Raw genomic sequence first — 23,515 nt, 5'->3', positions numbered from 1 at the left:
TAGTAGGCAAAGGCAAGGAATTTTAATATTTTGCTGGAAGTACTTCCTTAAAAATGCCAAAATAAATTATCATGGTATACAACATGGTGCGTGTAGTTTCATCTCACATGGGTTACTACTATGAAACTCAATACTTGCTGGGCTAGCATACATTGCATCTTTCTTATAAACTATTAAAGTATTCAACCTTAAGTAGTTTGAAGGTGTCATAAAGGAAGAGAAAATTGTTGTTTTTAATACCAAGTCAATCATAGTAAAATTATCATAACATAAAAAGTCAGGGATAATAACCTCATTGAATCTTAAGAGAAGACTGTAACACAGTATGTATTGGATTCAAACATGAATAATGCTTCGGAATGTGAAAACAAGGCAACTAAAAGACATTTTGACCCGGTATTGACAAATTTCTGATTAAATATGGATTGAGTAAACAATTTACTAGGGTAGGCTGAAAAGTAATGCACACATGCTTGTCGAGTGCGAACAAAAACAAATAGCAAGATTGGGAAAACGTTCATTAATGGACAACTCTTTAAGTTTCAAAATCATACATTTATTTTTCAAAATAGTCACCGCTGAGGCTAACACATTTCTCCTAACATATAACAAATTTTTTCATTCCATTACTGAAAAACCCATCTGACTTTTCTCAAATCCAGGACTTGACAGCTGCCTTAGCCTCATCGCCTGAGGTGTAATGATTACCCTTGAGGTGTTTCTTGAGTTGAGAAAAAATTGGGGGAATAAGGAAGGTTTGGAATCTGTTAAAATTTCAGGTTTCGCAGAGCCTCTCCAGTTGCGCGCAAGGTGTGTGGACGAGCGTTGTCATGTTGCAAGAGTATTGGTGCCAGGCTGCCTTTAACACGACAAACTTCTTCCTTGGATATTCCTTTATGTTTTGCGATACGCTTCTAAGTGATTTGCCGGTCATTTTGAATCAAACTTCAATGAGTTTGCTATGTTTATCATCTGTGAGAGTGATTGGATGTCTGATGCGTATTTCATGAATAATTATGGCTTTTCCAGGCTCACAACCACAAATTTTACTACCCATCAATTTACAGTAGACCTATCAACAGCATCATCACCATGAACAGCCAACAACAATGAATCTCCGTCGACGTCACTTTTTCAGTGGTTAAAAATTCGATAACAGTACGCTTTTAACTTGCGTTGACAAAGCACTATTTCATGTCTCCATACTTTCGCTTCTCAAAATACACTGGATGAATGAAACAACCTCAAACCTACGCATGCATGTTGAGGAGGAATGTTACTTCCACATGCCACCAGGAGTGCTTCTGAAGGTCATTTTGTTTGTGGTCTATTAGCATGTGTGCATCAGTTTTTAGCCTACTCTTGTATGTGTAGCTACTAATTTTTTAATCTAACAATTCAATTTTCTTCGCATTTAGTGTTAACATCAAAATTTTCATCTTTTCTGTCATAAATAATATGTCTAAACACAGGTTTGGAAAGATATGTCATCACTAAGATGCTAGCGGAAAGAGTACTAGACAGAGACTGAAAGCTGCAGGTGTGCAAACAATCTGGGACTTCCCATCTCCTTGTCGCTCTTCAAGCGAGACATTTAAAAGAATACTTTTTGCTCATTATTCAAGGTTCTACCAAAAAGGACAGTTTAAAATCTATTATTGAAGTCAATCATTATTAATGTATTGAAATGGCTATTTTATTTTATATTTTCTTTTTAACATTTATCTTTAAGAATATCTAAATATCCTAAACACTATGAATGACATTGTGAAATATGACTAGTTGTAATTAGTCTCCTAAAAAATTGAAGCAAATATACTCGATAATTGGAGCTGGATGATGTAACCATGTGCAATAAAATACATGAGGTATGATAATGAGTATAAGGTTTATTAACAAAAGAGTAAAAAATTAAATAACATTCACATATGCACATGTATAAAGGTTACTATAAAAGCTATGTAAATAAATTCATTAAGAACATACCAATATAAAGAATCTTGAAAATCTTGCCTTCAAAAATAAACATAACGGTACATACATATTAATAATTATGTATACTATAGGAACATGATAAAAAAATCAAATGAAAGAGCTCAATCAGTGAGTGCACCAGCATCAAGATGACTTTTTATGCAATCCAGTTGCTATCAAAGAGTTGGACTTCAAGGTGTTCAAAACTACATGGATGGATCTATTGTTTCAAGCCTCAGCATCACACATGGCAGTTTTAATGAATTCCACTGCTACTTTCCAAAATCACTAAAGGCAGTTCATGGCAGATCTAGCATACAAATGTTTTTGGTGTGCAGTGGTGGTATTACTTGATAAAATATTTTGCATTTGTTGACAAAATTTCAACAACAAAGTACTTCTCCAGTCAGATCAGACCAGTTTTACATACAGCCATAACAAAAGACATTTTGTTCAAAGATATATACTGGAAAGTTGTAAACAGACTTTCCAATCTACGAAATGTTAACTTTTTGGCCACACTCACACTATAGTAAATTCACCATATTAAAAAAAAATATTAGTGATATCTTGCCCATATAGTGTGTATCATCAAACACAAATATCCTGCACAAATGTAAATGACTAGACCAAAAGTTTTGGGGTGGGAAGTTGCTGGAGATTTATCATAAACTGACAAAATAATATAAAATGATTGATGTAAAATAAGGGCCTTCCTAAGCTAAAATAAATGGGAATTTCAGGCTGAAAACCTTATGGCAAGGCTATTTCTGGGGCCTTATTTCAAGAGCCACGGTTAGGCTTTGTGGCTTGAGGACAGTTGCCTATATTCAATACATACTTCCAGAATTTAGGCACTTATCTGGGTTAGTACTAAGGAGATATTGTCAACAGGGTCATCGGAATGAGTCTCCTTCTCCATAGACAGACTGTTGCCGGTACACTGCTGTTTGAGCTGAAAGTGGTGGTGCCCCAAAGATATCCAGACCTGGAACTGTGTACAGAGAAGGAAACATGATAAATATAAACGTGATCACACTCGAGGGATTAACTATGGAACCAGTTCAAATTTTCCACTTGACAAATTGGGCATATTACAGTCCGCTCAGATGCACAAATTAAAATGTCACTACGCCACAAGCATTGAATCTAAGGCTGGATAATTAGGTGCCAACTTCACAAATTATTCCCAATACTGGGTAAATACCAAATATTTTAGCCACTATATGAGAAATAAGGCAAATCTTGCCGACTCGACCAGATTCCATAATTCAGAAGATAAATTTCCCTAGTGGCTACATTCACTTGAGTGTTACTGGAAACAAAAAATATGGATTCTTTTTACACCGGGCGTTAAAAAAGCCATTCCATGAATTAACAACTAATACAAAATTTCAGTTTGATTAGAAAACAATTTGAGGTGGCTCATGCATGTTTCAGTTTCAATATACGAGGGCTGTCAAGAAAGTAACTTACGTTTCAGCCTAACATGGTGGTGGTTAGGGCTAGAGCCACCATCTTGGTGTTTAAACATCCCTACACTCAGTATGCATCCTGCAGGGGTAGTATGCAGACTGTGGTTCATCTACTTTGCTCACTGCGAACTGTTAAAATGTGCACTGCAATAGAAAATCCCGCGAGTTGTGAAGTGCGACCTGTGATTAGGTTTTACTGGCAAAATACCGAAAGCCAATTGAAAGTCAAAGGCAACTTTGTGAAGTGTACGGAGATAGAATAATGACTGGGGGAATGAGACAGTGGTGCAATAAGTTTACAAATCGTCGCATCAATGTTCACAACAAGGACTGCAGTCGTCGACCTAGCCTAGTGACAGATGGCCAGTTCTTGAACATCATGGACATTTGTCCGTTCCCTCTTGAACTAACAACACCACTGATGCACAACACTGTCACTCATCACCTAGTAGGTGCACAGAAGAAATTTTCCAATGAATGTCAGCAGCTTTGAAGTTTATTGCCAGTGAAAAGTCATCACTAAGTGGATTTTACATTGGGCAGGATTTCCAATTGTATTGTTCATTTTGCCTCACTACTGTAATCAAATGACAAGCTTCCAAACACTGCAGCCCGAGGCATACTGCCCTAGAGTGTATGTATGTCAATTCATCAAACATTCGGCTCCCCACACTACTTTGCTCGCTATACGCACACAGAAGTTACTTTCTGGATAGCCCTCATATTTCTTAATGCTTAGCTGATCTCTATTTGCAACTAAATTTTAATGTGTGGCCATTCAAAGAGAACAAAATTGTGGTAAAGAAGAGCATATTTTCATTTTTGACTCGAGTTGCTTTTCACCAAATTTGAGTTGTCCCTTTATAGTGCTGTAAAGCATCGGAAAGGTGTATTATGCTGCCATGCATTCATTTTGAGCGAAAGGTGTTCATGGAGAAAAAAAACAGCATTTGTGTGTTAGCTGTCAGTGTGCTTCCCATTAGATTTTCAATCTAAGCACCAACCAAATAGATACTATAACAAATTGAGTAGCTTTAGGTGGGATGTGGTGGAAGTCAAACATAATGAATAACTGATCGTATCACTTTTCCACTTGATAAAATTTATTTTACGACCGGGTTTTGATGCATTACATCATCATCAGGTCTCAATTGATGATGATGTAATACATCGAAACCCGGTTGTAAAATAAATTTTATTAAGTGGAAAAGTGCTACGATCAGTTACTCATTATGTTCGACTTCCACCACATCCCGCCTGAAGTTACTCAATTTGTTATAGTATCTATTTGGTTGGTGCTTAGATTGAAAATCTAATGGGAAGCACACTGACAGCTAACACACAAATGCTGTTTTTTCTCTCCATGAACACCTTACGCTCAAAATAAATGCATGGCAGAAGCCATGAAAGAAACTTGCATTTTTGCAAGGAAAAAATAAATATTCATTCAATGTAATGAAAAAATCAATTGACAAAATTTTTAGAAAGTTCATGCAGAATGTTTAAAACTGAAAGAGAATGCCAATCAAGGCAAAATTAATGACAACTACACCTTAAGAAAGAGAAGCCAAGTTTTATGCAAAAATCATGACACCCTGTTTAAAACTTCAGCAAAGTACACCCTAAAAATGATTAATAAAGAAGAAGATTACATCTATTAGTTCAAAAGGAAAAGGTTGGACGGTTACATGGCAGGAAAGAATCTTTTAAGCTTGAATAAGGCCAAGGCAAAAAAATGAAAAGATTATAGGAGAGGTTCTGCAAATATGGAAGGCACAACTGCTTTCTAATACAGGAACAATTGAGTTGCATTGCCTCGCAATGATACAGTAAAGATCAAGCAAAGTAACATAGAATTCACGACTGGTGATGTCAATAAATGCAACCCAAAGTATATTTTGTCACCACAGTGGTTGCTCATTGGGCAGGGGTTAAGAAAGAGTTGCACATTATGCTACTACATGCACATTGAAATGGCCCCAAAGATTAATGAGGATTTCAGTCCTGAGACAAAGAGTTGACCATTTATCCATTGTGATGGAAAGTTGTTGCTTCAGAGCATTAGCAATGCCACCCAGCAAGTCAAAGTTGAGAGAATAGTGGTTCTCATGCTAGCAGTGATAGAAGATCTTTTGAGTGAACTCAAACTAGCTAGAGTTAATGGATGTATACAGGCCTATACTGCTGTGAACTCGCCCAAGAAATGGAAAGTTTAGGGCAAAGTCATTGAAATGTATGTCTTCAGTGAATTGTAACCATTTCAAGGGTAGAGACAATCATTTCTTATGCCCAAAGCAAAGAAAAATCACACAGCGAAATCAATAAAATTATAATCTACATAACAAAATGGGTTCAAATTTATCAAGCACTGCTGTCAAATTCGTCAAGATTGTATACATTCTGCACCGCATTCATTTATCATAACTTAATTATTTTTAATGCCATATGAAATTAAAAGCAGTTCAAGGTTAGTCTTCCAAAGAGCTTTGGAAGAGAATTTTGGAAAGCATGTAGACATGCAAGGCAAGAGGTGGAAAGATAGCAAAATATTACAACTCGATTAATACAAACAACAAAGCATGCCGTTGGTACAAGCTAAACCATTAAAAGGAAGCTCTGGATCACGAGGGAAACCATTTAACTGATTAACAAGAGAAATTACAAGACGAAGATGGAAAGTTGCTTTACAAAAAGCTGAAAATTTTCTATCTTCCATGCAATACACTGTGATGTACAGGCAGGCAGATATACCATAGAAGAAAAGGAAATTAATATGGATGTGATTGATCAATGAGTTGCTTTTGAAAATGGAGATGTAAAAAATTGTTAAAAGTTTCACAAATGAGAAAACAATAGAAGAAACAGGCGAGGAATCTATTCATGTGTTCATTCCATCCTACTTTCAGCACCCTTCAACTTACCTAATTCTTTTGGCCCTCTCAAAATTTTTCTCCTTACATATTCTGAGAAAACTCTGCCTCTTTCTGGATTGGCTAGACCCCACTTAGCTCTTCTCTTTTCCTCTTTTCTATCTTTGTATTTATGGTATTTTTCAATGACATGATTAACTCTTTCCACCCCAAATGTCACAATTCGATTTGGTCCTTTGGGTGCCTTTTGTTCTCCTAATTTTTGCTTCAGCCAGCGCAACCTGCGCAGCCGGTTGAAAACTCTAAATCTTAGGCTCTGATCAGAATGAATAACATGCAACCACCTTTTGCTCACCAATGTACATGACACAAGCGAGGCATTGTCGAGCATCCTATAAAAAATGTATCATTTATTAGAAAATAGATCATATTCAATGCTAAATACTATATCTTTCTGGTCGCAAGGGAATGCCTTGATTCTTATACAAGTTATCATTATTGTATTTGCCACATACGTGCACATACTTACCTAAGTATGTTGACTGATATTTCTTCAGGTAGCCTTCCAATTATATCAATTGCTGCAGAGACCTTACGGTCTGAAATATTAGGTGTTATTAATAACTTTGTCCACAGTCCTGGCGCCATTTTAAAAAATTAGCCTGTTAACAGGAAGTGCAGGGGATACGACAAAACCTAAAAATAAGGAAAACAGAACATGGAAAAAAATGTCAAGTTCAAGTGCTCTGCCATGATAGAGATTTGGATATTTAATGACGTGCTATCATTTTCACCAAATTTCATCAGTCTGCTTGTCATATTTTGGATAGTTCAAGTAAATAACAAAACATAAAGTGGTATTCTGGGAATCGCTCATGGAGCGAAGGTTAAATTACAGATTGAAGCTCTTGCATAAATTGGAAGGGCATCTCTTTAGCAGTGATGTTGAAAATGTATTATTACCCCCATTGCACTATGGTAGGAGATATCGTGTTGGCAAAATTAGAGAGACTAAGAGTAGAACAGATAGATTTAAAATGTCATTTCTTCCACAAACAATTAGGGATCATAATAACATTGTTTGACTGCGGTAGGGTCATGATCGGGTAAAATTATTCAATTATTCTTGTGTGTATTCCCCTGCCACACACCCTGAGGGTGGCTTGCAGGGTATATATAAATAAAATACATTTCGCACGTTCAACTTACTTTCTCAACATGCAAGTCAAAATATTATAAATCAAAAGTTAAAAATTGATCAATCTAAATTAATTCAGTTCAATCCAGAACTAAAAAATGTGTACTCAATATAAAGTGTTTCTAACTCCTTCAAAGACCCCTTCACCTTCTTTGCAACTAAAGTTAATTCGTCACAAAAGTTTAACCCGAGTTTGTTGACAATACATGAAAACCACTTTGTATTAAAAAATGATGAGCACAAGGAAAATTATGAAATTTCGGATGGCTAAGCTCATTCATCCATAAAATATTTATATCTACACCATTACATGATCTCATTACGCATATTTTAAGTGCCCTAACATGTCACCATTGGATTGCTTCCATTTTTAGTTATTAACATCATGAGTACACCAGGGGCCTTGTCAAAAAATATTCGGGTCTGTGTCGACGCTCATAAATAATGACTTAATTCATTGTCGTACCAATCCACCTAGTGTCACTCATACAGCTTCCATCAGTTTTATATTTTGCAGGCAGATTCATACTAGGTTAGAATTGCTTTAACTACCTGTCAAACTTCATACAAATATTACGACTGATGATTAGAAAATTGGATTTTAAGGAAGACGAAAATGTACTTGTTATAAAATATTACTGGGAAATGAAGCCACTGCCGATGAAGACTCCAATTCAGAGATTTGATGAAGCTGTGCTCATTTCGTTTGGATATTGAGTGAAAATCAAATTGAGATGTCATGTGGATAGGCAGAATTAAATTTAGCTGGAATTGGAGTGCCCCATGACTAATCCCAGTGAAACAATCAGGTTCAATCAAAAATATTCATTTGGATGAAGTTCTCGAACCCGCAATAATTCATTTTAATTCTAGCAATAAAAATAAATTTCGGCTCACCAGTGTATTTAGCTACATTATTCCAAAAATTACCGTGATAGAAGAATCTTTGCCATTAGTTAATAGTTTCTTTTGATGGGAAAAACTCCATATTTACAAATAATCAATGTAAAATAAGAGACTGGTCGATTAGTGACCAAGGAAAACAAACAGGCACTACAATCAGGCGCATCATTCTGGCTCTGTACTTTTCTGATTCTATTTTCCTTATTACTGAGTAGCATCCTAAGATGATGTGATAAATTAGCGCTTAAGAAAATCAAATACGTCCTGGAAAACTTCATAATTAAGTTTTCGCGTTCATAACACATAGAAGATATTTGTATTATGTTCCACAGTTACCCTCAAGAATGTCAAATAAACCTTGAGTATCTGAGGTGATGTGCTATCCGAGAATCACTCCTCAAATTAACAACATCACCCAAAGTGAGGGTAAGCACCATAAAGCTGCTTACAATAAAAGAATATCTATCCTTTAGGGCACGAAATATTTTCTTAATACGTGAAAAAACACGAGAAGAGCGAACATACGACATGAAGTCGCCAAACAAACGAAACAAAGTCACCAAAATACTTACTTGGTAAGACTCTCTAAAGGGTAAATAGAGATCGTTTACGGAAAAACCCTAAACAAGTAATCTTTGACTACAAAAATATTTCATTCTCTGACTATCAAAGATCGCGTACCTGAATTGGCTCCAATTATAAGGCGCTAAATTGTTGCGGGCTTTGGGTTCTCCCCTTGCGAAGTATTATCTTTCGTTTTCCTTCTCAAGGCAGCGAGGATTTTTCATCGATATATCGTCTCACCAAGACCGTGGTCGATAGAGTGCATCAATAATATTTTCGAACTAAAATGTGCGCTATATAAAATTTTCAGCCTAGTTGCACATAATGACTATTTCCATGGTATATGGTATGGCAATTCCTTAACAGGAATTTTCATCTCAAATTGGGAAGGACAACAAGTCATTTATTGTCAACTTTCCATTAAATTTTCAAATGTGGCTCCCCTGATAGCAAATATTCTTAATACCCGCTTATTTTGAAATTCAAAATATTTTGATTCATCATGTGATTCTTATTTAATTCATTTTATATTTTAGATACTTCGTCACTTAGCGAGACATTTTTATCAGTATCAGCGCCAAAGTCGCTGTGAGCGACGCCGACGAAGTTCCCCCAAAAGCCCGTCGTCGTTCTAGACGTATCAACTTTTGTTATTTTTAAAACTCCTCTCCATAGTTATACATTTCTTCGCCTTCCGAAGGCCGTAATTTTAGATCTCACCAGATTGCGTCGAAGAGCATTGTTCCACCTCTTGAATGAGGTCTCTTGGTTTTTTGAGTTAAAGGAATAAGAAAAAGTCGCTCGGAGCGAGATCGGGGTAATATAGCAGGCGTGACAAAATTTCAAAGCCATATCACTTTGATTCCTCAATCGCACCTCAATACGAGTGAACTGGTGCATTGTCGGCAAGACGGATGGATGCCTTTGGTGATCATACCACGCCGTTAATTTTAGAGCATCATGCACTTGATTCAACAGTGCGCAGTAACAGTCACCAGCGAAGGTCTGACTCTTCTCCAGGAAGTCTGTCAACATGATCCCCCAAAAGTCGCAACAAATAGGCAACATTATCTTTCCTGCAGTCTTCTGCACCTTAGCCTTCCTGGAGGTGCTGTCTCTCCACACTTAGCTTATATCTTTTGTCTCTGGATCATATTAATCGATCCAATATTCAGCATTGTAACCAGACAACCAAAAAAATCATCATTGTCTGGCTGCAGAAGATTCAACTCTCTCGAAAAGGAGTCAGTAGTTGTAAAACCAAGCATGCTGAATCCTTTAACGTGTGCAGTTCATTGAGAACTATTTTCCACACACTACCTCATTCATGATCATTTGGATGGTTGGTTCTCCAGTCTAATAGGATTAAGTCCTCTACTTTCTTGATTATGGCGGAATTTCCCATGAGTGATGGTCTTCCATGAGGAACTCTCATCTGTGAGGGACATAAGGCCGATTTGAAAAATACTTTTCCAGCTCACAACTGTATCACATGATGGGCTTTCAATTCCAAAAACTACCATAATTTCATCTTGGATTTGGCGGACACTAACCCTTCAAATGAATGTCCTTGGATCACAATGCAAGTTTCTCTTTGCCATACTACCTGTCACTTTAATCTATGGCTTCCTGAAATAAATCAAGATTAATGACTGCAATTTACAAAATTATGCAAATAAGGGTGAATTACTATGCAGAATAAATTTTGTCTAGATTTCTTAGTAATGATTAAAACTTAATGATGCTCCTTGACATTACATGGTATATTGTGGGGGACCTTGTAAGACCATACAATAAGTCCATCAAGAAAGGATGTTGTTTACTGCTGAAATTCTAAACGTTTCACCCTAGGTTCCATGTTCCACAAAACAGAATCACCGAGTGTCATTAAAAATTTTACTCCCTCATCTGTACCGAAACGGGCCTGAGATCCTCTGACAATGAGCCAGACCTTTCAAATAAAGAGAAGGTTGCTGACTGCGGAAATGCAGAGTGCTGCATGGGGTCTCCGTAGAATAACTAAATAGCCCCTTGCAGGCTGTAAACACAACAAAAGTTCATCTCCCATTACATTGGAGCATTGTAATAATGTAACAGTAAGGTTTTCGATAAATTGCTTTGAAGCACAATGCTTACAAAAGGATAGAATGTTTAATATAACATGTAAAAATTTCAGCAAATTAATATAGATAATATTGTTTTTACAGATATTTTTTTTAACTTCTGCATTTCTCATTGAAATAGGCTAGCAACTCTCACACAAAATTAGGGAATTTTGCATTGCACTCAAGGGGTTAATAGCCATTTTTTTCACTTGACATCAAGTGGAAAAGTACCACGATCAGTTATTCACCCCTTAGTTTACGTTAAATACAATTTTGATGCTTCAAAGATGTAGTAGTAGGAATTTATTCTACTGCTACATCATTGAAGTGTCAGAGCTCTTTAGTACTGATGCAAATTAAAACTATGAAATCATTATTCTATTTCACCTAGCACATCAATAGCCTGTAACTTTAGTATAATTTAGTTGTAACTGAAATCAAGTTTACACTGAATGGAAAAATATTACGGTGCCACTATACATATCCTCAGATTCCATTAATTGACCTCATCAGCACACTGGCCACTGCTTATAAAACATGCCTGTATATCTTACAATTGAACAAAATAATCCTATTTTGTGAAAGATTGATGAATAACAACACAAATCTCTTTTGCTTACGTCAAACATAATGAAGACTTATCATAAATGTCATAGTTGCTTTACAAGAAACAATAGTTTTCCAAACATTTTCACAAATTCAATTTTAATAATAAGGATGGAAAAAATACATCAAATTGATAACATGTACAAATTATCAACAAAAATGAGACAAAATGAAAATTGGATGCTGAAAGTTTAGCATATATGTATAACAAAGACACAACCATTGCCTTCTCCCAAGCCCCAGTCTGTTTGATACTTATTACATAAATTTGTGGCTCAGATAGATGTGCCTTAAGACCTCATGTGAAAATTGAATAATGCCCAACATATTCACTGAAAGTATCCAAAACCCAAAGTAAACTGTTAGTACACCCTCTATATATTAGATAAAATTGAACTTGCATAATTTATATTATTCATTAAAAATTGCAAGAAGTTTTCAGGACAAAAATTTATCAACTCACTCAATTTGTCAACCCTTTTATAAATTTAAAGCATATATTGATACTCAAACATGACGGAGAACAATTATCATGGCAGGATTAATGGGAATGTATATGAAACCTGAGGAATCACACTGTATTACATCACAATATAATGTGTTGCATTAGAACCAAGAATTCTTCGGGTAGATCAGATTACCTAAATTTCTGAATAATATCTCAATGTACAAAAAAAAGAAGATACTAATAAAGATCTTTAAATCATGCAATTCTGTACCTAATTAATAATTTCTTAACAAATCTATTCTGAGGGAATACTAGAGAAAGTTAATCTGTAAATGGAACTAGGTCTTCCTCCTTGATATAAATTCCAATGTCATAATTGACTTTTGAATTATGTATTTAATATATGCACTCTTTAAATCTACTGTTAACAGTAGAAAAGATAAATACATGACCTTGCAGCAGCCTCTTATATGTCTATTTCAGCAATGGCAGTCCATTATTGAAAATTTATCAACAAGACTTACATCTATTTCAGAAAATTATATAAGAAAACAATTTTTTGGGTAATACTGAATAAAATTTTTTTTGGCAATTTGCCAGTAAATTGATAATCCCTAAAACATAGCCATGTGATACAACTTCCAGTCTTTGTATGTACACAATTTCACTTCATTAAAAGCCGAACTGATTTCATGAATCACACACTGTATGTATCTGGTCACTGTTCAACATGCTGCTCAGGTGGGGCAAGACGACACACTAACGCAACAATGTTTGTGAGGATGGAACGGGTGAATGAGGGAAAGTTTGGATTGGCTGCATATTTATCAGCCACAAAGCGCAAGTCTCTGAACATGTTCCGAGTGTAAGGGTTGCGTCGTGAGGAATAACGCATAGACAGGAAATGATAGTAAATGAACGGTGTCAGCAATCCAGCCCTGCCCCTGTAGCAATAAAAAAGAAATAATATGATTATAAAACATTACAGTATCACTAGTATGACTAAAATAAAGAAAAGTTATTACATCAAAGGGCATAGATGATTGAGCAAGGCAGAGTTGAGCTAACACCAAGATACATACCCGATTTCATTTTCACACATTTCAAAATAAGATTTTGAAGTGATAATTGAAATTATTAGACTTCAGAAGTAAACCATTAAATGGCATGGATGGACATATGTAGCATACTTAAGATATCATGGGACATGCAAAAATGATACAATTCTCCCTCTTTTTCAGAAGTTTATTGGAGTGTTTGAAGCACAGTGCGAGGATAACTGCTTTGTCCTAGTGCTGAAATATCCTTGCCACACTCAGTAAGAGGCTGTTTACAATTGGAAGAAAAAGAGGACTTTCGCACACTTATGCTTTGGGGATGCAAAAACATCCTTGCCAACCTGGTTCAATGGCATCCTTACCTATTACATTCTCGGAAATCCCATTAATTCATTAGTGAGCATTTGCTAATAATTTATGTTGTAAGGGTGGGCAATTGGTTGGTTTTCCTTATTACTGTGGTAGAAGCATATGTATTCATTTGATTTACAAAAGTTACTTTCAATGAAAGGTGAAATGTTGGCTAAGGGCCAGAAGCCTAAGTCAATCAGCTCTTGGTTTGATTTGCTTTGTTAAATAATAAGGCCAATTACAGATACAATTTGCAATTTTTCTGGAAATTATTTTTAATTATCTTTCGAAAATGGCAGAGCATTAAAATAATCATCTGACCAATGCAAGGTTCATGAAGCTTTAGAGATACATGGCTCAATCAAAAATGGAGGATATTCATAAAACTGAGTAATAGGCAGGAGAGGTGGATAAAGTTTTGCAAACACATTTAAGGAATAAGAAAAAAGTACTTAAATAGAAAAAATAATGATTCAATTGAATGAACATTATTCTTATCTGATTGGCATGAAAATGCATCACATCATTGTTGTTTAGATGAGGGTGGTTAAAATTCCATAATATTCTCTGATAAGAATTTATTACAAATTGAACAATGGCATGGGCATCACAATTTCCAAAATTGTTCATCTTAGGGCATATTTAAGACAAGCTTTCAATTTTCATTCTGATACAATGAAATTCTTTATTGTTTCAAAGAGACAAAAGGGAGAAACTGGGAGGAAATATTTATAATAAAGCAGAGGCATGATTTGAGCTATTACGAACTCATAACATGCACATACATCAATTTATACTCCTGACAATAAATATTTAAAAACAAATAGAAAGTTAAGAATTATTTTTTATATCAACCTTGCTCATTTAATGCCAAATAATTCTTATTTCTATATTTTCCAATTCTAAATCAGTATGGACAAACTTTGGCAGAATCTAAGAGGGTGGTCCCAGAAGTACCCAGCCTGACTTAGAGATTGCGGTAGTTGTTTGAAAATATCACTGTATTAGAAAGTACCCAATATACGTATAAAGCATATGTTACAAGTTTGAAGACACTGCGTTGTATAGTATTTGTTTGACAGCCATCAATAGTGAATGTTTCCAGTGAATTAATGAACATGGCGAAAATTGGTTATCATTATGTGAAGCATTACTTTTATTTGAAAGGCCTTAGCCCAACCAATATAAAAGCGGAACTGGATTCTACTCACGGTGAGTCTGCCCCTTCGCTTACAACAGTAAAATATTGGGTAGCAGAGTTTAAACAAGGCCATACCAGCTGTCGAGAGAGGCATTGCATTGGTCGATCAAATAAGGTGACGACTACAGAAATTAAGAAAATCTACTAAGTGATACTGGACAATCGTCGACTGAAAGTGCACGAGCTAGCAGACATAGTTGGCATTTCAAAAAGTGCAGTACACTGCAATATAACTGAAAATTTGGACATGAGAAAGCTGTAGGCAAGTTGGGTGCCGCATTTGTTCACACGCAAAACCAGTGTTGTGAACATGTTTCAATGGAGTGTTTAGCCAAGTTTCACAGCAACAAAGCAGAATTTTTGTGCCATTTCATTCATGGCATTTCACCACGCATGAAACATGGGTCCATTACTTCCCACCCAGGACAAAAGAAAAATGAAAACAATGGATTCAAAAGGGCTTCCAAAGAAGGCGAAGACCATTTCATTTGCAGGCAAGGTCATGGAGTCAGTTTTTCGAGATGTCCGCGGGATAATTTTCATTGACTATCTTGAAAAATGAAAAACTATCAGCTGCAAGTATTATGTGAACATATTGCAACGTTTCAGTGAAGAAATCAAGCAAAAGCGGCCACATTTGGCTAAGAAGAAAGTGCTGTTTCATCAACACAATGCACCAGCTCACAAATCCGTTATTGCAATGGCCAAAATTCATGAATTTAAGTTTGAATTGCTACCTCATGCACCCTGTTTGCCTGATTTAGCCCCCCCCAGGTTATATTCTGTATGCAAACTTGAAAAAATTCTCGGTGGTCAAAGATTTTCTAATGGTGAACAAGTGATGTCGGCAGTTAATGGCTATTTTGAGGTGCAAGAAAGTTCTTATTATAAAGAGGGTATCGAACTTATTGAACATCGCTGGGAAAAGTGTATAGAGCTGAAAGGAGATTATGCTGAAAAATAAATAATTTTTTTCCAAAATTCTTTTCTTTGTTGGGCCGGGTACTTCTGGGACCATCCTCGTAAAATGGGTGTACTGTACAGGATGGTGAAAGCAAACTTGAAAATATGGCTTAGTGGTCAAAAATTGATGTCGGCAGTTTATGGCTATTTTGAGGAGCAAGACAGTTCTTATTATAAAAAGGGTATGAAAATTATTGAACATCGCTGGGCAAAGTGTATAGAGCTAAAAGGAGATTATATTGAAATATGAATACATTTTTTCCCAAAATTTTTGCATTTCAAATTAGATATGGGTTTTGTATAACTAAGTCTAAGGTATGGGCAAACATCAACTTAGACACTTACAGAAGTATGAGGATTATGACAAAAGGCATGAGGAAAATCTCAGTGAAGGCAATGAGCCTCAAGATATTTCTTGACTGGAACTCGACCAAAGAAATCATCAATCTGGCTCCCCACCATGAGTTCTGGCCCAGTGTCTGTCAATTAAAAGATTTCAAATGAGTTAATAAAGATCATAAAAATACACAAAATTTTTGTAAAGAATAATGGTTCAGATAATTTGTGAGACAACTAAACAACTAAAAGAGCAATATTTTCTAGAGTATGAGCATTCACAATATAAGCTTAAATTTTAATAAACATCAAGAACACGTAGAATTATACTTTTTCGAACTTATGAATATCTTTACTAAATGAAACAGGAATGAGTAGTAAAATAGTATGAAAAAAGGAAGTTAAATGAAAGACAATTTTTACTTCATTGACTGAAAATTACTGAAGCAAATCTTAATTACTTATCTTTATCAAATTTTCTATTTCGAGTGAAAGTACTTTCATTCATCTCAAGATTAATATGATTTATTCATCTCCATACATAATAAATTAAATTTTCATTTTTGGACAATCCATCAATTTAAAATGGAGGAAAAAATTCAAGATCCTAGATGACTTCACTGAAGGCATTAGCAGAATTAACATGGAATTACACAAAGTTGGACATTAAAATACTTGGGAGAAAACTGCTTGATATACTCACATCCAACAAAGTTAATGAATAACTCGCAGAATGTAGAATTGCAAAAAGGAAGATTGGCAGTAGGACCACTGTTAACAACACATTAAGGAAAATGTTAAGTAAGTAATAATCCTCATCTCAAACTTTCCCAATTATGCAATAATTATAGGTTTCGCCTTCAGGGCTCATGAGTTAAATGCTTTAGCATGACCCAAACAGCAATATCTGTACAATAATAAATCCCATAAAATGTTGTCATCTTTCAGATAATAGATACTATTATGATTATTATAATGCTTTGTGTCTGTGAGATGTGAATACAGGTTTATTTCAACATCCCCATCTTTGACTAATAGGTATTCAATGACAAATGAAAACAAGTATGCTTCCGATGGTATTAATAGAAACAAATTTGGAAAACAAGAGTGCAGATAGTAGCCCTTGTTGGGAGCACTACAAAAACGTATAGTTTTTAATCAGGATTAATATTCATATTTCATGTTTTGAAAAAATATTTAAGGAATATAATTGCCTGGGATTGAGCAATGGAATTAAATAAAATAATATTTGAGAAACATGAATTTTAAGTCAACCTTAAAAAAGAAAACTTTTCCTCCTACATTTGCTATTCAAACCTTAAATTAACTTTTGCAAGATTGCCATTTAATTAGCGCACCAGTTTAGCATGCGGCTATAATTTTATTTTTGAGTAATGAAAGCTTATGTTATAAGGCATACTTATTTCATCAGCGAAAATCAATCAAGCATTTCAGATGATGTAAAAGCAGAAGACCTTTTACATCATCTGAAACATTACAGTTACTATACATATAAGACACTTAAAATTAACTTGCTTATTGACTTCCTTGGAACAAATTATGGAAATAATTAGAGTGAGAGCACTTGTTGTGTGATTCTGGCATCCCACTTCAGTAATCAAGTTGAGTCAGGTTTTGTACCATCACAATTCCACTCCAGTGGAAAAAAGCGAGGCAGAAGATGATGTTGAAAATTTTGATCCATAAATTTTCTCATACTTTTCATTCATCACTTGACATTTTGCAATTCCCTAAGTTGGGCTAATTGGATATTTTAGGATGAAATGTTAGCTAAGAAGCTATCTCCAATATCACAGTCCTTAATTATCAAGGTACATACAACTGAAGTAAAAAATACCATGGATATCCACAAGTTAGGTCTGAAAACATTGAATATAAGGTACATACTATTTTTAAGGAACTACCAAATTAGTAAAAATAGGTACCGTGTTTTAACTGCTACTTGTAACAAATAGAAAAGCTAAAATAAAAAAAAATCAACAACCTATAGAGACCAGGATTATTATATAAAATATTTCTAAATGAAATCTAAGCACATCTGTGAGGATTACTTATTAAGATCCTGACTGAGTTCACACTTGGGTCAGGTGATGTCTTGCCATTAGCCATGTCTTTTTTCCACCTAAGGTGCATTCCCATTTCAAAAACACCACAAATTGAGCATTTTATTTTAATTTAAAAAATCTCAATCTTATGTTTAATTCCCATACGATTCCTGCCCACTAAATACCATTGCAAACCACTCTATATAACTCACACATGTTTTCAGTGCACCTACACAAAATACTACTGCTCATCAGGGCTAAAGAATCAGATATGGCAGAAGTATACACAAAGTAATCATCATACATTGCCATATTAAACTGTTGAATGAACTTGATTAATGTTACATATGAAACAAAGTTCGAATCTAAAACCCTTAAGTTGCATTTTTTCCTGTCAAAATTGAGCATGTGAATCAGTTTTCTTTCAGATGATAACACTATCAATGAAAAATATGCCAAAGTCTTATAGGACAGATACCTCATGAGAATGAAGAACATTCAATTCTAGATAATGGCTCAGAATCCTATTGTAACGTTTACTTTTATGTTACCTTTATGAACTAAAACCATAAAATTTCTTTCACTATACATATTCAAATGATAATACATTGCCTATTACATATATAGGACCAATACACCACTTGTAGATTCACTGGCATTTAAAGTGCACTGAAACCAAAAAATTATTTCCCTCAATTAGGACCATGAAAAGATCTTCAAAATTAATGTATGCATGTATTTCATGATAGCAACAGAGCAGACTGAATTATGAATGATATAAAAGTCTCAAAGCTAAAGAGATCAGAAGTTCGAACTCCACATACATTAGATACGCTCTGATAACTACTCAGGGAAACATGCCATACCAAATAATCAGAGCATGAATTTTTTTTAATCAAGGAAGAATGAAAAAGAATTTTAAATGCTCAAGGAGTAAGTAAGGTATTGAAAGTTTTTCATTGTAATAAAATTTATGAAAGCAAATACTATCATTCGCATACAAAAACTTTGCTTCAAAAATGCTTATGATGGCACTAATAAACTTAATCTTGTTCATAAACTGACAACTCAATCAATGCCCAAAAATCTTAGAAGGTTAAATGGACACCATTCAAAACTATGAAATGATGACAGTGGGACTAAATTAGTCAGAGACATGAGAAAACTAAAGTAAACAGTACAACATTCTGGCTATGATAAGTGTACTGCCTGATAACCAAAGATTAAGATAATTAAAAAATATATCATTGGCCTTGTGCAACTAACCAATCTACCTAATCATTATCAGCTAATAAGTCAAAGCAAACCCAACCAATCTCTCATATCCTGACATTATTTGGACAGTTACAAAAATTATCAAATTGTAATATTATCATTAATAGAAGTATAAGATATAAATGATTGGTGTTGAGATGGTGTGATAAGTGACCACTAACCTCCGGGCAATTATGCTACAAAAAATAAAACAGGATGGTTTTTCTAGCTGCCAAGCTAATAATTAAAAGGCATAGGAACCAATAGAGAACAAAAAATGAGGCTAGAAGAAAGGCCATATCAGCATCAGATCTTGTATATACATATTAGCCGCTGTTATGACCGACGTTTATTCAATATCACGATGTACTGAGCAGTACTAAATTTTCATTCCCTCTTTGGAAAAACCTGTAATACCTTGAATACGAAGACTGGAAATGCCATTGGATAACTTGCAATAATGTTAAACAAATCAATGATTTTTCAATTACTGACTAATGCTCATACAGAGACGTAGTTGAAAAGTAAAGAATCCAACACATTAAAGAGAAGATCATGGGATTGACTACAAGCTTTCAGAATCATATAAATCCTGATTAACACAATTATCACAGAACAAAAAACTCATAACTACGGTAAGATTTAAACCAAAAACGTTTCGGGAGGCTTGCGAGCACAATTACTACCAGATGAGCTAAAATGAAACTTTTCAAAATTGTGAAGGATACAGGTCACTGGTGCAACGTATAAGAAAATCAACGAATAAAATAGATAATGACAGCTGTCCTCCATCATTATGTGAGTCAGGAATTCTCTTGTTAATTGAACTCTTGGAGATCGTTGATGGAGGCGGAGAGCACTTGAAGCTGCATTAGATGCTAATGCTTTGTAGTATGCATTGTATGGGTTACTGCAATTTAACAAAAGAAAATACCATTAAATGCTTGCACTAAAAAACTACAGAATGAATAATTTATCTGATGCTTAACAAAATCATTTGATAAGGATAAACTCAAAAGTTATTACAAAAGCTTAACTGAATTAGATACAGGTTTACCACATTCCATGCCTTCCAAAAAAGTGGCACTTAGAAGCAAATGCAATTCAACAGAAACTGCATTACAGTGGCATAAGTCCCCAAGGCTTTTTTATTACACAAAAATGTTATTCAATTTCTTTGCTTGTGGACCCTAAGTAATTACATGATAGCAAAATCATACAAGGAAACTTGTATCTAATAAAAGCAAACAAAGCTACTCTTTAATGGACCAATTATTACTTTCTATGACAAGACTTTTTTGGAAACATAAAACACATTGTTTTTAAGGTGATTATGTGAAATGTGCTAAATTTACAATAAAGGCAGTTTATGATTTAATGAAATACTGTGTATCTTGGATGGAACTAAACAAAAATCCTTTCCAAAATGATACAGATACGCAGTGGTGAAGCATAACCAGGGGGGAAAGGTGAGAATGGCTTATGGTTTCTTTCAAAATTCCACTGAGGCAAAAGCAAAGATATGCCATGCAGTACTTTCTTGACACATTGTTATTTGAAAGCAGATTCAGAATGGATGTGTGATTTATTTGCTAGCCACACCATGAAAGTTCAACTGTCATCTCATATGCAATGAAATCAAATCAGTCCTTATTACGTAGCAAACACAAAGTAAAAATGAGGCTGAAACATTCCCTAAACTACACTTCAATCCATTTAAGTACAGGATTCATATTTAACGCAGATTCGCAAACATTTTGAGCATGAGGACACGGCATGGAAATAATTTATCATACTAATTACCCTTTATTAAATTGCTCAATGGTACATCAATACCAATGTCATCCAAATCACACTGAGAATACTGGGGCCTGGCAATTGTTATGCATGAGTTAGTGCCGCAACTCAATTCCACACCTACTAGCGAGAGATTTTAAATGAAGGCTATATAATTTCTTTTACAGGGTCAAAAAAATTGGCAGCTTGGAGATGAGTGAATTTACATGACACCAAACTCGCCAAAAAGAAAGAGGAAACATGCCAAAAAGAAAGAGGAAACATGCCACCAAGAACATAAAACGCAGGAACGCAATGAAATGGTGGGCACTTTATTGCGAATTGAATAGTTTCAATGTATGCTATTGCTGAATAACTGACCCTTAACGAACAAATATATATTAGAACACTTGAGATGTGGGCCGTAAATAATATGCACACAAACATTTACATTGAAAAACTATTTTACAATAAAAACATGATCTAATGGTACTAAGATGTCTTAGAATGCCGCCTACAAGTTTTTTCGGCCCGTACAGGTTTATTTAAGTTTCCTTTTATATTAATATTACAGATCACCAAGATAGGAGTGAGATGGGTTGAAATATATAAGGAAACTTTAAAACTATGATCAGAGCACAAGCACGATGTAGCGGATTCATAATTCTTCGCATTGCATGGAATTTAAGATTAGAATGGCAATTCGACGGTTTAAATCACAAGTCATGAAATTCTAATATCCTTCAATAAAACCTCCAAACTAGAATGCCGGTGACTAATGAGTCATCACAAACTTAAATTTGGGCAAAATTGTAAGCACTCATGACATACAACGAATGAAATACACTTACCCAAAAATAGGTATAAAATATCCCAATGTAAAAAGGATCGTAAGCACCCGAGTTGCCCATAGGGCAACATCTACTTTATGGAGAATTAAATGCGATTTTAGGGCGACCCACCCACGCTCTGGGGTAGATACATTTGGATTGTCATTGTTTCCGGTGGCATTTCCTTCGCTCATATTTATTACAGAGATGCGGCTTTTCCTGAAAAAAAACAGCGTCCAATTAAAATTATAGGCGAAATAATTATCAACACTGAAACTACAGGTGTACAAGCATTTGATATTCAATATCCTTATCATTCCATAACATGAAAGTGAAGTCAGACTAAAGCACTTCAGTGGTCTTAGCTCAAAAAGTTATGACTAAAAAAAATTTCATTCATTGTAATATGTATAATTGAACGATTCAATATCTACTTCGAGAATAATATCTATTACACGAAAGCAGTTTCACAGTTACCCACTAGGAATTTTTAACCTATGCGGTGTGATTACGCACTCTCGAAGCAAATATTGCTGAATATATTCACAATAACTTTTCACTAAATGGTTGATATACATTCACACCACATCTACACAATTTTACGCTTTTTTGCACTAACCGATTTACGACTTTCACTCCAGAATTACCAGACAATATTCAAGTTACTTTATCTTCCGCGAGATGATGCACCGGGCGCGCAGACAGTTGAGAATCTATTACTTCGGTGGGATTTGAATAGTAGTTCATTCCGGCGGACATTGAGAAGATAGTTATCCGAATTGGTACAAGGTATTTTGGTTGAAAAATAGCCTCAGAAACTTATTTTAATCTAAATGTAATTTATTCATGGCACCCTATATGTAGATTTTTGCACTAAGCTGTTAGAAAATTCAAGTTAGTTAATTAGAATTCAATAATTTTTTTGAATTTATTCTTTGCTGCCACGCATACGATTTATGATGAACTATGCGGAAAATTCCAATTTTTTAAATGCTAACAATCAGGCGTTATGTGTTACAAATTTTAGATTCACATGAATGTGGGTTGTAAGGTAGGTCTCCCATGCTTATAGGAGAGTATTTATTTTTGCATAGTTCAATTATTCCATAGTAAAGTTTTCGTAAGAATCCACATGCTTGTTAAGATATTGTAATGTTCAGAGGAAAGCCTTTCTTAATTTGTATTTTACCAGAAATCCTGTTGGCTTTGTGGTAGATTTGAAAAGAAAAAGCCATATTGTGACCTGTAAGATGCGATAATAATAATAATAATCTTTATTTGCCCAGAAGACACTGACACAGTGTAATAGATACATCAGATAAGTGTATAGGACACGTCATATGTACATATAGATGTTAAACAATGATGAAATTCAGAAAAGCATGACACAATAATAATTTTTTGCATAAAATATATTCCATATTCAGTATGGTTATTTTTTCTCCATGAATTCCATTACAGAATAAAACTGTTCTTTCCTTAAAAATGATATTAATTTCTTTTTGAACAGGACTGGATCCTTTACGTACTTAAAATC

The 23,515-nt window shown here is 34.7% G+C and overlaps 2 protein-coding genes across 5 annotated transcripts; both read right to left on the bottom strand.

Moving 5' to 3' along the window:
• Positions 1-1,875: 1,875 nt before the first annotated feature.
• LOC139698041 (uncharacterized) lies at positions 1,876-9,197 on the bottom strand. Its single transcript, XM_071596900.1, has 4 exons — positions 9,102-9,197; positions 6,849-7,015; positions 6,371-6,711; positions 1,876-2,968 (listed from the first exon to the last, which is right to left on the bottom strand). The coding sequence occupies exons 2-4, from the start codon at positions 6,965-6,967 to the stop codon at positions 2,871-2,873; spliced, it is 558 nt and encodes a 185-aa protein (XP_071453001.1). The 5' UTR covers positions 6,968-7,015; positions 9,102-9,197; the 3' UTR covers positions 1,876-2,870.
• A 2,586-nt stretch (positions 9,198-11,783) lies between these two features.
• Kr-h2 (Krueppel homolog 2) lies at positions 11,784-22,647 on the bottom strand. 4 transcript variants are annotated; one of them, XM_071596358.1, is made up of 6 exons: positions 22,598-22,647; positions 22,000-22,197; positions 20,101-20,282; positions 16,756-16,823; positions 16,062-16,195; positions 11,784-13,087 (listed from the first exon to the last, which is right to left on the bottom strand). In XM_071596358.1, exons 2-6 carry the CDS (start codon positions 22,170-22,172, stop codon positions 12,862-12,864), a joined length of 783 nt encoding a protein of 260 aa, XP_071452459.1. In that variant the 5' UTR covers positions 22,173-22,197; positions 22,598-22,647; the 3' UTR covers positions 11,784-12,861. The 4 variants fall into 4 exon arrangements, with proteins under 4 accessions (XP_071452459.1, XP_071452456.1, XP_071452457.1 ...); XM_071596355.1 differs by having other exon boundaries at positions 22,456-22,634; XM_071596356.1 differs by having other exon boundaries at positions 22,495-22,634.
• Between the last annotated feature and the right edge of the window lie 868 nt (positions 22,648-23,515).

This window comes from Hetaerina americana, unplaced genomic scaffold (assembly GCF_022747635.1).
Source record: "Hetaerina americana unplaced genomic scaffold, ioHetAmer1.1.p SCAF_8, whole genome shotgun sequence".
In the NCBI taxonomy this organism is placed as follows: Eukaryota; Metazoa; Arthropoda; class Insecta; order Odonata; family Calopterygidae; genus Hetaerina; species Hetaerina americana.
This window is presented reverse-complemented; position numbering and strand designations above follow the sequence as displayed.